We start from the raw sequence: 11,627 nt of genomic DNA, 5'->3' as shown, positions 1-11,627 counted from the left end.
ACCATTCACAGCTTGCGTGGCGGTAAATCGGGCCGAGGCAGGTATTTTTATTAGGCTTCTTGATAGTTTCCTACAAGGACACCACGAGAGACCGACTCAATCGAGTCTGACGAAACCAGGCAAGAAAGGCTATACAACATACAGCTATCTGAAGAACGAGCCGGGAGCAGACATCGACGCAAATCGAATGAGATTCAACATCAAGTGGCTTTCGACACCGGCGATACATCCCTTCACAACGCATCATGTTTGATATATCCTGGATTATTGGCCACGCCCGCACAACCTATACATGTCACACCTCTTCTCTCCCCCTCGTTACAAGATCGAGCTCCAAGACGACCCTCTCCGCCTTGGCCCGATCCTCCATCCCACCATGCCGCCTCAACCCCTTGCTCTTCAATGGACATCTTCAAACCATGTACACCGCCGTCAAAGACCCTGGGCCCCCGATTTACTACAAGCGTAAACTGCTTGATTCGGACCACTCGGTATATCCGGGCCAATTTGCTGTGGATTTTGTCGTGTCAACCGAGGAGGGAGAAAACACAGACGAAAAAGAGGACAATGGAGAACTGCCGGAGCGTACAAGTTACTTTGACAAAGATGAGTGGAACGCGTTGGCGAGCGATGACGAGATGCCAATGATCATTGCACTGCATGGTCTGACCGGTGGAAGCCACGAAGTCTACTTGCGTGAGACACTGGCGCCCCTCACAGCAGCAGGATGGTCGGCTTGCGTTGTCAATGGGCGAGGATGTGCACTATCAAAGATTACCACGCCACAACTGTTCAACTCGCGCTCAACATGGGATGTACGGCAAACTATCAAAACTCTGCGCTCATTGTTCCCTAACAGGCCCTTGTATGCTGTGGGTTTCTCGTTGGGCGCCAATATACTGACCAACTACTGCGGCGAGGAGGGCAGTCAGTGTGTGTTGAAAGCCGCAGTTGCATGTTCCAATCCCTGGAATCTGGAGCTCTGCAATACTGAGCTCCAACGAACCTGGCTCGGGCTGAATGTGTATCATCGAGCCATGGGTAAAAACATGATGGGCTTGTTCGAACGGCATAAAGAACAAATATTACAGAATGACATGATCAAGCTGGAGGACGTGATGAAAAGTAGGTATCTGTACGAATTTGACCGTGTCATCCAGGCGCCCACTTGGGGGTATCCGACCGAGGGCGCCTATTATCGAGATGCACAAAGCGTGGATGCATTGCTTGGTGTCAGGATTCCATTTCTAGGCATCAATGCGGAAGATGACCCAGTACGTCTACAGCCGTCTATCAGCTACCGAACCCATAGCTAACGCAAATCCAGATCTCTTCGATGAGAGGAATACCCTTTGAAGAATTCAAGAAAAACCCCTACGCCGTCCTCTGTACCACCAACTGGGGCGGACATCTCGGATCCTTCCAGCTTGGTGGTGGGAGATGGTTTGCGACAGCCGCTGCCTCTTTCCTCTCCAACATGCACGATGAGATCGATCACAAAGCCTCCCAGGTCGAGCGACAGGAGGCAAAGGTTGACGCGCCACTCGACAAAAAGTACCCCATCTTCGATCCAAACAATAGACGCCTCATCCTGCCGGATGCGTAGATGGTAGTAAGAACGATGTGTAATGTAATGTAAAATCTGGGTATCATAGACTTTTAGACGTGGTAAACTCGGTATAGAATAGACTTTGGGCGATCTCATCCGAACGAAACCCTCTTTCTCGGCTTGAACTTGCCCTTGTCCTTTGGCGGCTCGTTCTCCATGTCTTCGGTGCGCGCAGGGTCAGAGTGCCGTCCCTTCCTCTTCTTCTTCAGACTCTGCTTCCTGTCCTCCTACATTGCGCATTAGCTGTGTCCCGATGAACCCGTGCAGGAGAAACTTACAAACTTGGCATCCTTCTCCTCGCTCCTAGCCTCGGCCTCCTTCCTCTTCGCCTCTCGTATCTCCTCCAGCTGCCGTGCCCGCATGATCTTGCTCTCGATGTGCCCCTCCTTCTCCGCATTGACGACGCTCATGATTGCCAACATGCTCGCAGGGTCATCAACAAACTTCTTGCCCTTCTTCTGGCCTTTTGGCTTCGCGATGCCTGCCGGCACGATGCCGTTGAGCTTGGGGATGTCCAGCTCCTTCTCCGTGTAGACGCGCTTCTTTTTCCTGCCGTCGAGAGCACGGGACTTTGTCTTCTGGGCGCCACCGGGCTTTGCGAGGGACATGGATTTCTGCTTGCGCTTGGAGATGCCTTCGGGCGCGCTGCCGGCGGGTTTTGCTCGCGCGGAAGGTTTGGACGATTTGCCGCCTGGCTTTCCGCCTTTTGCGCTCTTGCCCTTTGTTGGTTTTGTGGGCGCCATCGTGTTTGAATGTTGATTGCTGAAGTTCGTGGAGAGTTGGAGCTTGGGAAACTTTTTTTTTGGAAGTTCGAGGTCAAGATCGGCGTTTTTCGCAGGTATTGCCGACGACGTCAAGCCAAGTTCCAGGCGCGACGGCGCAACCCAACACCAGCCCTCACAGCTCGTCAACAGCTCCACGACCGTCCCACAACCACCCACCTACCTGTACAGTGCGCGCAAACGACTACACGACAGCCATGGAGTCCAACCGCCTCTTCCGCTTTCCCAAGCCAGCCTGGATGAGCAGCGCCAACACCAGAACGGCAGGCGTCTACATAGCCGGAGCTCTCGTACGCCTCTCACACGCCCTTTCCAGGCCTGCACTAACTCTCAGCTAGTTCTCCCTCGGATTCTACACCCTCATCGACATATCCGTGTGGTCCAAATCCGTCATGAATCCTTCTGAGCCCGCCGTGCACATCACCTTCATAGACTGGATCCCTGGCATTTGCTCCGCGCTGGGCATGCTAGTCATCAACTCGATTGACAAGTCGCGCCTTTCTGCTGACAGCTTCTCGTACAGCGGTAACGGCGTGGCGTGGAAGGCGCGGCTGGTGCTGTTCCTGGGCTTCGCGCTGTTGGCTGGCGGGCTTGCTGGGAGTGTCGTCGTGTTGGTGATGAAGTACATCGTGCCCGAATACGTATGGCCGACCATCTGGATGGGTGTCGGGAATGTTGTCGCGAATGCGCTTGTGATGCTTAGGTGAGTACACGGCTGGCATTCCAGCTGGGTTACATGAGGCTAACGTGTGGCAGTTCTGCGGTGCTATGGATTGCGCAAAACATGGAGGACGAGTACACGTACAACTTGGCGCTGTAGGAGTGTCGTGGCTCATGTTGTTTCTTTGGTCTCTTTGGTCGAGGATGACGCGTCTTTACGCGCTTTGCGGGTGTACAGAGAGGTGTAATTGGAATACCCTAGGATGCAATGACACGTTAAGGATGAGTTGTGCACATTGTACGAATATGGAGTGTCACGGGAGGGGTTTCCAAGGAGAGAAGCTTCAGCTGGGGTAATTACTTTTATTGACTTTGCAAAGCCTGAATACAATTATCCCCCTGTTATATCCAACATGTCCAGCATTACCATACGAGGACAAAACATGCAGAGACCGCACGTCCAGTATAATCCTACAAAGACCAAACATCCGGAATAGTCATACAAGAGCAGCAAGGCTTCAAAAGACTGCAGAACAAAACGAGATGCGAACATGGAGCCCCTTTGCCCAGACTTTGGACTCAACGCCGAGTCTGTCCAGACCGGCTTACTTGGGTATTCGTTGTAGAGGATTTTTGGCCATCTTTACTCTTGGTTCCGGCCGGATTGTCAGAATTCTTGGTCTTCCTGGAAGAACAGGGTGAAGCTGATGATGGTGGCGTATATCAGAAGACCGCCCATGATGGACATGGCTGCTGCGCCGCCGGCAATCTGCGCAGAGTGCCAGAGGAGGGTGGGCAGGGCTGGAGTGATGGTTAGCATCTCCCTTGTCTTGTGCGCGCTGCGGTTTGAGCGTTTGGAAAACTCACCAATTCCCATGACAACGAAGAAGCCCGTGAGGAACCTCCCAAAGTCTACGATGCCGCTGCCTGCCGTCTCCATGAAATCATCCTGGTTCGCTGCGCGCCCGCAGAGCCAGTTCGGCAGTGGTGCGACTACGTAGGTCGCAACGACGAGTAGCGTGAGGTAGTTCTTGAAGAGGGCGGCGGACAGGATGACCAGGAGGAAGCCTATCGCGAGGATCTAGGGGGCGCACACGTCAGCTGGTGGGCTCGTGAGATGGCGAGGGCGCTGGCTTGCGCCCGAGGCAGACGTACAAAGGACAGGCCGATGATGGTCTTGATGCCGGCCATGGTGGGCTGTGGCGTGTCGTGGGCGCGTGGATGGCGAGCGTCGGCGTCACTGTCTCTTGGGCGGGATGCAGGGCGGGCTTGCGCAGTGCGAGTTGGTGCGTGTTGCGCGTGTTGCCGGGCTGTCTGGGCGTGCTGAGAGTTGGCAGGCGCAGGCGGTTCACGTTGGCGCTAGGGCCAGAGCTCCACCACAAGCTGTCGTAGTCAACCCTGTGCCTGGAGGAGCATCAACATCGCATTGCAGCGACACGACCCCTCACACCCTCCCTCCACCCACCACGACCGACTGACCCACCACGCCTACCTTGCTCTCGTGACTGGCGTGCTTTTGAGATCCACAGACACACGGCCAGCCCTCAACAGCACCCGCCGTCGCCGCCGCCGCCATCATGTTCCGCAACAACTACGACAACGACTCGGTCACCTTCTCGCCCCAGGGCCGCATATTCCAGGTCGAGTACGCGCAAGAGGCTGTCAAGCAGGGCTCGGTCGTCGTGGGCATCGTGAGCAAGACACATGCTGTGCTCGCAGCAATCAAGGTAGGTTGCTCGCTGCCCTGAGAGCACCCAACGCTTGCTGACGACGTGATGCAGAGGAACGCAGAAGAGCTCTCGTCGTACCAGAAGAAGATCATCCCCATAGACTCGCACTTCGGCGTCGCTCTCGCCGGGCTCGCCTCAGATGCCCGAGTGCTCTCCAACTTCATGAAGCAGCAGTCGCTCGCCTCTCGCCTGACATACGACCGCGCCATTCCCCTCTCCGAAATCACGTCCCGCATCGCAGACCGCGCCCAGACCAACACGCAGCAATACGGCCGGAGACCATACGGAGTGGGGCTGCTGATTGCCGGCGTCGACGCAAAGGGCCCTCACCTGTTCGAGTTCCAGCCCAGCGGCGTGACACAGGAGATGATTGCGTGCGGTATTGGTGCCAGGAGTCAAATGGCCAGGACCTATCTCGAGAGGCACCTTGACGAGTTCGACGCCTGCAGCAGGGAGGAGCTGATCAAGCATGCCTTGAGGGCGCTGAAGGAGTCGCTGTCACAGGACAAGGAACTGACCGTCGACAACACGAGCGTCGGCATCGGTGGCATTGGCGAGAACTTTGTGCACTTCGAGGGCCAGGATGTTGCAGAGTGGCTGGATGCTACGTTTGAGAACCGAGAAGGGGGCAACGACGAGGGTGATGATGCCATGGAGACGGACTCATGAGACTGTCATGCAGACAACACGCTCTCCCACTGGCGCCCCAGTGCTTCACATGAGATGGTACACTAGACATGATGAGGCTGCCGGCCATGAAAATGTAACGAATATACCATGACAACAAGACATGTTTCGCTAGAGTTTTCCCTTTGCTTGATTTTGTGACCGGCTTGGTTTGAGCTGCTGCTGTTGCATGGTCACGTGCTTAGTCCCCGGCATGTTCAACATCGGAGTCTTTGCACCTCACACCCCATCCGCAACCCGTAAACCCACCCACACACGCACGAACTCGCACCCGATCATCACAATGGCTTTCGCGTGGAAAACCGCCGGTATCTCGTACGCCGTTTCTCTCCCCTCTGCCTCGGAGGGCCGCAATTGACAGGTATGGACAGCTACAACCGCTACATCGCCATCGCATCGCGCGTCGTGCGTCGCTCGCTCAAGGAGGACAAGCGCATCATCGCCGAGCGACGCGGCGTGAGCGAGCTCCGGTTCGCCAAGTGGGAGGTGAGTGCAGGCATGCTGCAGTCAGGATTGAGGGCAGGAGGCTAATGGGTGGGCAGAATGGCAAGCAGGGCGAGAGCAAGGAGTTGAACGCTGCGGCTATCCAGGCTCAGGTTGAGGCTACCCAGTCATCGTAGGCAGTTGGGCAAACAAGACAACCGGGCGCATGCCGCGGGTAGGGATCATAACTGAGGGTGGATGGATTGTATATTCTGTGCTATCATACACGACATGCATGTGTGGAGGGATTGACCAAAAGGCAATGCACGACAAAATTTGAGCTCAGCGTTCCCATTGCTCCCCGCACTTTCTGTGTTTGTGATGTTGATGTAAATCCATCGAGAAGTGAATGCACTGTCTCACCTCATCAAGTTCGCCTTGCATACCCGCTGCGACTCGGCCGTCACAATCTTTCCCGCATCGGAACTACTCCACCACCAAACATGTCCCACCGCCACAGCACCGCCTCGGACCAGGATCCCGACGCAATCTCGACTTACGATGGAGCAGGTAAACATCCGCCAGTATTTACTATTTCTTTTCTTGAAGCTCATGACTATCAGCACCTTCACACGTCGAAAATTCCGTGAGCACTGCTCAAGCCTCCAAGGCAACAACTAATTTGCCATTGAGACAAGCACTTCGGAAACCTGTTCCTGGCCTAGAGCCAAAGATTCACGATATCACAGCAAAGTTCACCAGAGCTTGTACTGGTAAGTTTGCTTTGTGATTCTTAGGTTTGAAGAGGATGGTGGGGTCATATTGGCATCGATGATCTCGCGTGCTTGACGTGATGGACTGCACGTTTGATCTTGGAAAAGGAGCTTTGAAGGTTAACAACCATCTAGCCCTCCAAGTTGGCCAGCTTATTAAAGATGAATACTTTACGCTATTCGAGTCCATTGGGGCTATCGAGGTGTTTATTACCCCTTCCCATCTGCGACTCGCATTGCTAAATTGAATTCACAGATCATGGATGCCAAGATGGACAGCGGCTACCTTCAACCTGGCGAGACTCTCGACGATGATTATGATACCCTGAAGCCACTCTTACCCGAAGAACTAATCGGCATCATGGACCAACTGCTCTGCCACGAGATGGCATGGCACACTGGCTATCCTCTGTCTCAAACGCTGTTCACTTCGGTGTACATGGACAAGCTTCTTTGGCCGGAACCCAAGACACTTGAACAAGCGCAGTTCTATCGGGGCGACATATCTGATGAAAATAAGCCAGGAACATTGCTCGAGGTGCTGCGAGCGTACTGTCTAGCGCTCATCAAAGGCTGTGATTTCGTCATAGCTAAGATCACCAGTAGAGACTACTTTGAAGAGGAAGACTTTTGCACGAATACGTATAACCGTGTACTGTTTGTCAGTATACCAATGGATGTGTTTTTGAGAGAGTTGGATGCCGCCATGGAAGTTATGGAAGAGTAAGCCTGTCACCCTGGAGAAGCCATGGCTGAGGTGTATGCTTACTCGGTGCAGCAAGGATCTCCAGATTGAGGACACTTTTCGATCAGCCATTATCAGTCGACTAGAGTTCAGAAAAGACCTTCTCCGGGCCATGGACTTGGATTGCTCACTCGAACACATGTCGTATTCCTGGCCTCCGGTATTGAAAGGCATTGATATGTTCAAAGCCACACACGAACTAGGAAAAGTAGTACCGAGCGCTTTCAGCCCAAAGATACAACGGAAGCTTGCAGCAACTGTGCCTCCAAGGCCCATTGTGGAACTCGGATTTGAGGATGCGCTAGAAAAACTTCAGCAAATGTCCATCGATTGCGAAGAAGCAACGCGATTCATCACCCTCGGACCAGATCCTCTGGAGTACCAATCTTTCCTCTGGACTTTCGCCTCCCGCTTACCTGCACCACTATCATACTCAAGATCATACCTCGCAACATTACTCTTCCACCCGGAAATCCTTCAGACATCAACATCACTCCCACTAGCAGACGTAAGCTCTCTCGTCTTCCCTTCTTCGCCTTGTCTGGACCCCATAAACTGGTCACTCTCTCCGCCTCGCAACCCACTCCTTCCAAAACCCCCTCGCCTTCAATTAGCCATGCTCATGGACGAATTTGTCGACCGTTCTGGACAACCGTATCTCGACCTCTGGGTTGCGCTGGGCCAGAACCGATGTCGACTGCGGCGCATGCTGTCACACGTCGTCGCTGGATGGGATCTCCTCCAAGCGGATGCCAGCCTTGTCGACACCGATATCACGCGAACAGCAGAAGAGCTGGGTATTTCCGATCAGATACTTGAGTTTTCTTTGTCAACATGGGCCTATCACAAGAAGCTATGGATGATTGAAAAGATCCTCCTCCTAGGCTTCGAGCAAGAGATCTATCTTCCCGACGAGTTTGCAGGAATGTACCTATTTCTGAGTCTGATCGCTACTCGGCGCAAGGAGCTTCTCAAACGCGTGGAAATACACTACCTAACCCGCAGCGAACAGCTTCTCCAGGCCCGGAGACTGCGCGAGACACAGGATGTTGAAGATGCTACGCCCTATCTAGACAGCCTCTTTGTGGAAGCAGGAGGCATCGCATCTCTCAGTCTCGCCTTGGCACGCTTTTACATGGTCTTGCTGTATCTGGGCCTACTCCCCACCCCCAAGCGGCCCTTTTCCACCGAGGAACTGCGGTACGAACTACGCATGAAGCCCTTCCACATGCTCCAGCCCCCAGAAGTCCCAGCGTTTGACGACTTTCAAACCCACACACAACCATACGGCGCCTTCTCCTCACCAGCAAGCACGTTCTACAGTGATTTGCAAGACGCAAAGTCTGATGTTTGGAGCGAAATCGACACAAGTTTGAAAGCGGCGAAAGGAGCCTTTGCAGAGATGAAGAAGCTCGGTGCCAAGGCTGCCAAAGCAGAGGGGGTGGAAAAGGCGTGGGTCAAGGAGGTGCAGAGCGCGTTGGCGAGTTGTATCGCGCTTGGTGTTGCGGTTGCAGGGGTTAAGAATGCTGTGCTGAAAAAGGACATTGCTGCTGGGGAGGATATGGGTATCAAGGTCGAGGTTCCCGAGGCGGGTACTGGGAAGCGGTATGCTGAAGGGTGGGTAGTGGCGAAGGTTTCGAACAAGTAGCCGTGACAGGGGGATATGCGAGTTGGTATCGTATAGCGCTAAGAAGTTGACATATTCCTTCTCGATAAACTTGCCTTTGATTAAGCCTCTTAATGCAATACTCTTCTCCTTTCTCAACCTAACCTAGGGTATCGTATTCATATGTACCCGACCCAGACTCCAAAAACGCCAATCTTGCAGATACTCGACACATCCGGCCGACCTAGCCCTTGCACCTTCTCAAACAACCCTCGCTGACTTTCTTCACACTTCGCGCCGACAAGCCTCTTTCTCCGTTTTGTTTGCTCTTGATGGACGCTTCATTGATGAGTCTGTGCATGTTAGTACTTTTCCCCACAACCACGTCCATCACATCTTTATTTCGACAAATACAAGTCACGATAAGGAGGCGGTGTTACGCACTCTTGCATGAATAACGCGTAGTTGAGGAAAATCTATCCCATGTTAGTATATTTCTCCTTCGTCTATCCAAGCAAACAAACAAACATACAAGGATATCGACATTCTTGCCAAGTGTGCGGTTTGCATGAGCTTTGACAATCTTCTTGACAGTACCGCGGGGATAGAGGGTTGGCGCCATGGTGATTGTCGACTTGTGCGATCGCGTTGTTGGCGTTTGGAAGAAGAAGCCCGTCTTATTTGGAGTGACGTTGACGCATTGTGGTCTGTGCACTCATCACGTAGACACGTGCAAACAGGCGTTCGTGCAAGCGTGTGAGATGGATGGTTCGGAAGAAATCGGAACTCATATTCGTCCCATACATGCTGCAGCTCACCCATATAGGGTAAAGGCAGAATCAAACGAGACAACAAACGAAAATGCTCATATAAAACACTTCTATCTGGAACTATTGGGACCATCACAAGATAATGTTACACAAGCTCTGAGCCAAACGACGAGATTTTCCACTAGTTCGCTCCTCATTGTCACTATATCTACACCTTGAGACCAATCTCCTCAGCGTACGGCAGCACAAAGAGGTCACCGACAGAAGATACTGTGGCGTTGCTCTCGAGTAATTGCTTGGCAGCCTGGAATATTTCATTAGTATACATGTCGAAAAGGGTAGCGAGTTGCGAAGGTAAACATACCTTCTTGACGGTCTCTTCTGTGACGCCATCGATAGCCTTGGCAACGTCGTCAATCTGGTACGCTTTTGTGTTGTGCACCAGTCCGTTTCCAGTAAGCTCCAGGCCTGCGCGAACGTCCTGGCCGTGCTCGAGCTCCTTGTACTTGGCGGCGGCCTTTGCCTTTGCGATTTGCTCGCTCGAAATCTCGCCCGAGGCAATCTTCTTGATGGCCTCGACGGCAGCCTTTGCGGTGGAGGCGACGCCCTGAGCGGAACCAACAATAGTGGTGTAGAGGAGCCCTGCGTCGGAGTAGATGGCGCTGGTGGTCTTGACCTTTGTGCCTGGGGACGCAGCCTGGCCGAGGATGGTGAAGCCGGCGGACCACTTGATGGCAGACTCGCCGCCGAGCAGGGATCCAAGGACAGCAATCTCGGGCTGGTAGAACTTGCCGGTGAAGGAGCTGGAGCCGGGGAAACCAATGACCATGGCGTTGCCGCCGTCGTGGGCAATGCGCTCCTCACCACCAACGTACTTGGATTGCTGGCTGCCAACACTCGACTCGTCGACGGGCGCGGCAGGGACGTTGTCGAAGAACTCGCCGACCCACTTGGAGAACTCGCCGTGGTCGGCACCGTTGGCGACGACGGCGAAGTTTGGCTTGGCGTAGGCGATCTTGGAGTAGTATTCGATGGTCTGGGCGTCGAGGTACTTCGTGTAGGGCGTCTGCGAGGCCGAGGCGGTGGGGATGCCGAGGCCGCGGTGGAAGGCGAGGCTGTGGGCCGAGGCGACGGCCATGTCGGTGACGCTGGCGAGGAAGCGCTTGTGGGCGAAGTGGATCAGCGGCAGGACCTCCTCGTTGTAGACGTGGGCTGGGGCGGGTCAGTAGGGCGTCGTGGGCGGGGGCATGGACGGGGCGTGGGCCTACGCTGGTACTTTGTGGAGCTGGCCACCTCGCCGAGCAGCTCGACAAAGTAGGGCAGGTCGTCGCGCAGGAACTTTGCCTCGAGGATCAGGTTCTCGCGCGAGTGGTAGGCGTTGAGGCTGGCGCCGAGCAGCTCCGACTCGCGGACGATGCGCAGCGTGGAGCGGCGTTCGGTGCCCCGGAAGGCAAAGTTGGCAAGGCCCTCGGTCAGGCCGGGCAGCGGCTGGAAGCGCGTGCCCGCCTTGGCCACCAGGGCCAGCGTCGTCGTGGGCCCGGCAAAGTCTCTGCTCGCAAACTTGACGCCCTTGGCCTCGCCCGACTGGTACTGGAACGAGCCCGAGGCGGGCGCGGCAAGCCCCCGACGCTGCGAGTGGGCGGCCTGGTGGCGGGCGACTCGCTGCGCGTAGCCCCGGCAGGCGGTCGTGCGGGTGTACATGGTGAAGGGCGGCGCCGTGCGGGGTGCTGGGGGAGGGCAATGGATGGGGGTGCAGGGTGAGGTCGAGGTGATGGCAGAAGGTTTGGTCGCCGGCCGTGCCACTAACGCCCATTGCGCCCGCTGTGATTCGCTCCGCCCACC

General features: G+C 54.8%; 9 protein-coding genes across 9 annotated transcripts; 5 read left to right on the top strand and 4 right to left on the bottom strand.

Annotated features, from left to right (window-relative positions):
- The first annotated feature begins 84 nt into the window (after positions 1–84).
- P153DRAFT_367345 (AB-hydrolase YheT) lies at positions 85–2,000 on the top strand. Its single transcript, XM_033668253.1, has 3 exons — positions 85–1,274; positions 1,328–1,836; positions 1,888–2,000. Exons 1-2 carry the CDS (start codon positions 246–248, stop codon positions 1,604–1,606), a joined length of 1,308 nt encoding a protein of 435 aa, XP_033523456.1. The 5' UTR covers positions 85–245; the 3' UTR covers positions 1,607–1,836; positions 1,888–2,000.
- On the bottom strand, positions 1,230–2,352 carry P153DRAFT_341534 (uncharacterized protein; the record flags this gene model as incomplete). Its single annotated transcript, XM_033665926.1, has 2 exons — positions 1,230–1,836; positions 1,888–2,352. 2 exons carry the CDS (start codon positions 2,350–2,352, stop codon positions 1,702–1,704), a joined length of 600 nt encoding a protein of 199 aa, XP_033523455.1. The 3' UTR covers positions 1,230–1,701.
- A 159-nt stretch (positions 2,353–2,511) lies between these two features.
- P153DRAFT_367344 (UPF0220-domain-containing protein) lies at positions 2,512–3,456 on the top strand. The gene is made up of 3 exons (XM_033668252.1): positions 2,512–2,681; positions 2,730–3,094; positions 3,148–3,456. Exons 1-3 carry the CDS (start codon positions 2,589–2,591, stop codon positions 3,209–3,211), a joined length of 522 nt encoding a protein of 173 aa, XP_033523454.1. The 5' UTR covers positions 2,512–2,588; the 3' UTR covers positions 3,212–3,456.
- On the bottom strand, positions 3,302–4,298 carry P153DRAFT_367343 (vacuolar protein sorting 55). The gene is made up of 3 exons (XM_033668251.1): positions 4,207–4,298; positions 3,919–4,132; positions 3,302–3,852 (listed from the first exon to the last, which is right to left on the bottom strand). Exons 1-3 carry the CDS (start codon positions 4,240–4,242, stop codon positions 3,719–3,721), a joined length of 384 nt encoding a protein of 127 aa, XP_033523453.1. The 5' UTR covers positions 4,243–4,298; the 3' UTR covers positions 3,302–3,718.
- A 94-nt stretch (positions 4,299–4,392) lies between these two features.
- Positions 4,393–5,495, top strand: P153DRAFT_341528 (N-terminal nucleophile aminohydrolase). Its single transcript, XM_033665925.1, has 2 exons — positions 4,393–4,778; positions 4,833–5,495. The coding sequence occupies exons 1-2, from the start codon at positions 4,629–4,631 to the stop codon at positions 5,448–5,450; spliced, it is 768 nt and encodes a 255-aa protein (XP_033523452.1). The 5' UTR covers positions 4,393–4,628; the 3' UTR covers positions 5,451–5,495.
- A 256-nt stretch (positions 5,496–5,751) lies between these two features.
- Positions 5,752–6,088, top strand: P153DRAFT_386252 (uncharacterized protein; the record flags this gene model as incomplete). The annotated part of the gene is made up of 3 exons (XM_033670512.1): positions 5,752–5,783; positions 5,840–5,954; positions 6,011–6,088. 3 exons carry the CDS (start codon positions 5,752–5,754, stop codon positions 6,086–6,088), a joined length of 225 nt encoding a protein of 74 aa, XP_033523451.1.
- Positions 6,089–6,371: 283 nt separating this feature from the next.
- On the top strand, positions 6,372–9,247 carry P153DRAFT_367340 (amino-acid N-acetyltransferas-like protein subunit Mak10). Its single transcript, XM_033668250.1, has 5 exons — positions 6,372–6,461; positions 6,515–6,664; positions 6,800–6,867; positions 6,921–7,387; positions 7,443–9,247. Exons 1-5 carry the CDS (start codon positions 6,395–6,397, stop codon positions 9,055–9,057), a joined length of 2,367 nt encoding a protein of 788 aa, XP_033523450.1. The 5' UTR covers positions 6,372–6,394; the 3' UTR covers positions 9,058–9,247.
- On the bottom strand, positions 9,159–9,727 carry P153DRAFT_30965 (uncharacterized protein). The gene is made up of 3 exons (XM_033664748.1): positions 9,548–9,727; positions 9,460–9,491; positions 9,159–9,368 (listed from the first exon to the last, which is right to left on the bottom strand). Exons 1-3 carry the CDS (start codon positions 9,635–9,637, stop codon positions 9,260–9,262), a joined length of 231 nt encoding a protein of 76 aa, XP_033523449.1. The 5' UTR covers positions 9,638–9,727; the 3' UTR covers positions 9,159–9,259.
- Positions 9,728–9,939: 212 nt separating this feature from the next.
- P153DRAFT_423451 (cytochrome b-c1 complex subunit 2) lies at positions 9,940–11,486 on the bottom strand (the record flags this gene model as incomplete). The annotated part of the gene is made up of 3 exons (XM_033672428.1): positions 9,940–10,089; positions 10,150–10,997; positions 11,054–11,486. 3 exons carry the CDS (start codon positions 11,484–11,486, stop codon positions 9,994–9,996), a joined length of 1,377 nt encoding a protein of 458 aa, XP_033523448.1. The 3' UTR covers positions 9,940–9,993.
- Positions 11,487–11,627: the final 141 nt, after the last annotated feature.

This window comes from Dothidotthia symphoricarpi (genome assembly GCF_010015815.1).
Source record: "Dothidotthia symphoricarpi CBS 119687 unplaced genomic scaffold P153scaffold_11, whole genome shotgun sequence".
Lineage (NCBI taxonomy): Eukaryota > Fungi > Ascomycota > Dothideomycetes > Pleosporales > Dothidotthiaceae > Dothidotthia > Dothidotthia symphoricarpi.
This window is presented reverse-complemented; position numbering and strand designations above follow the sequence as displayed.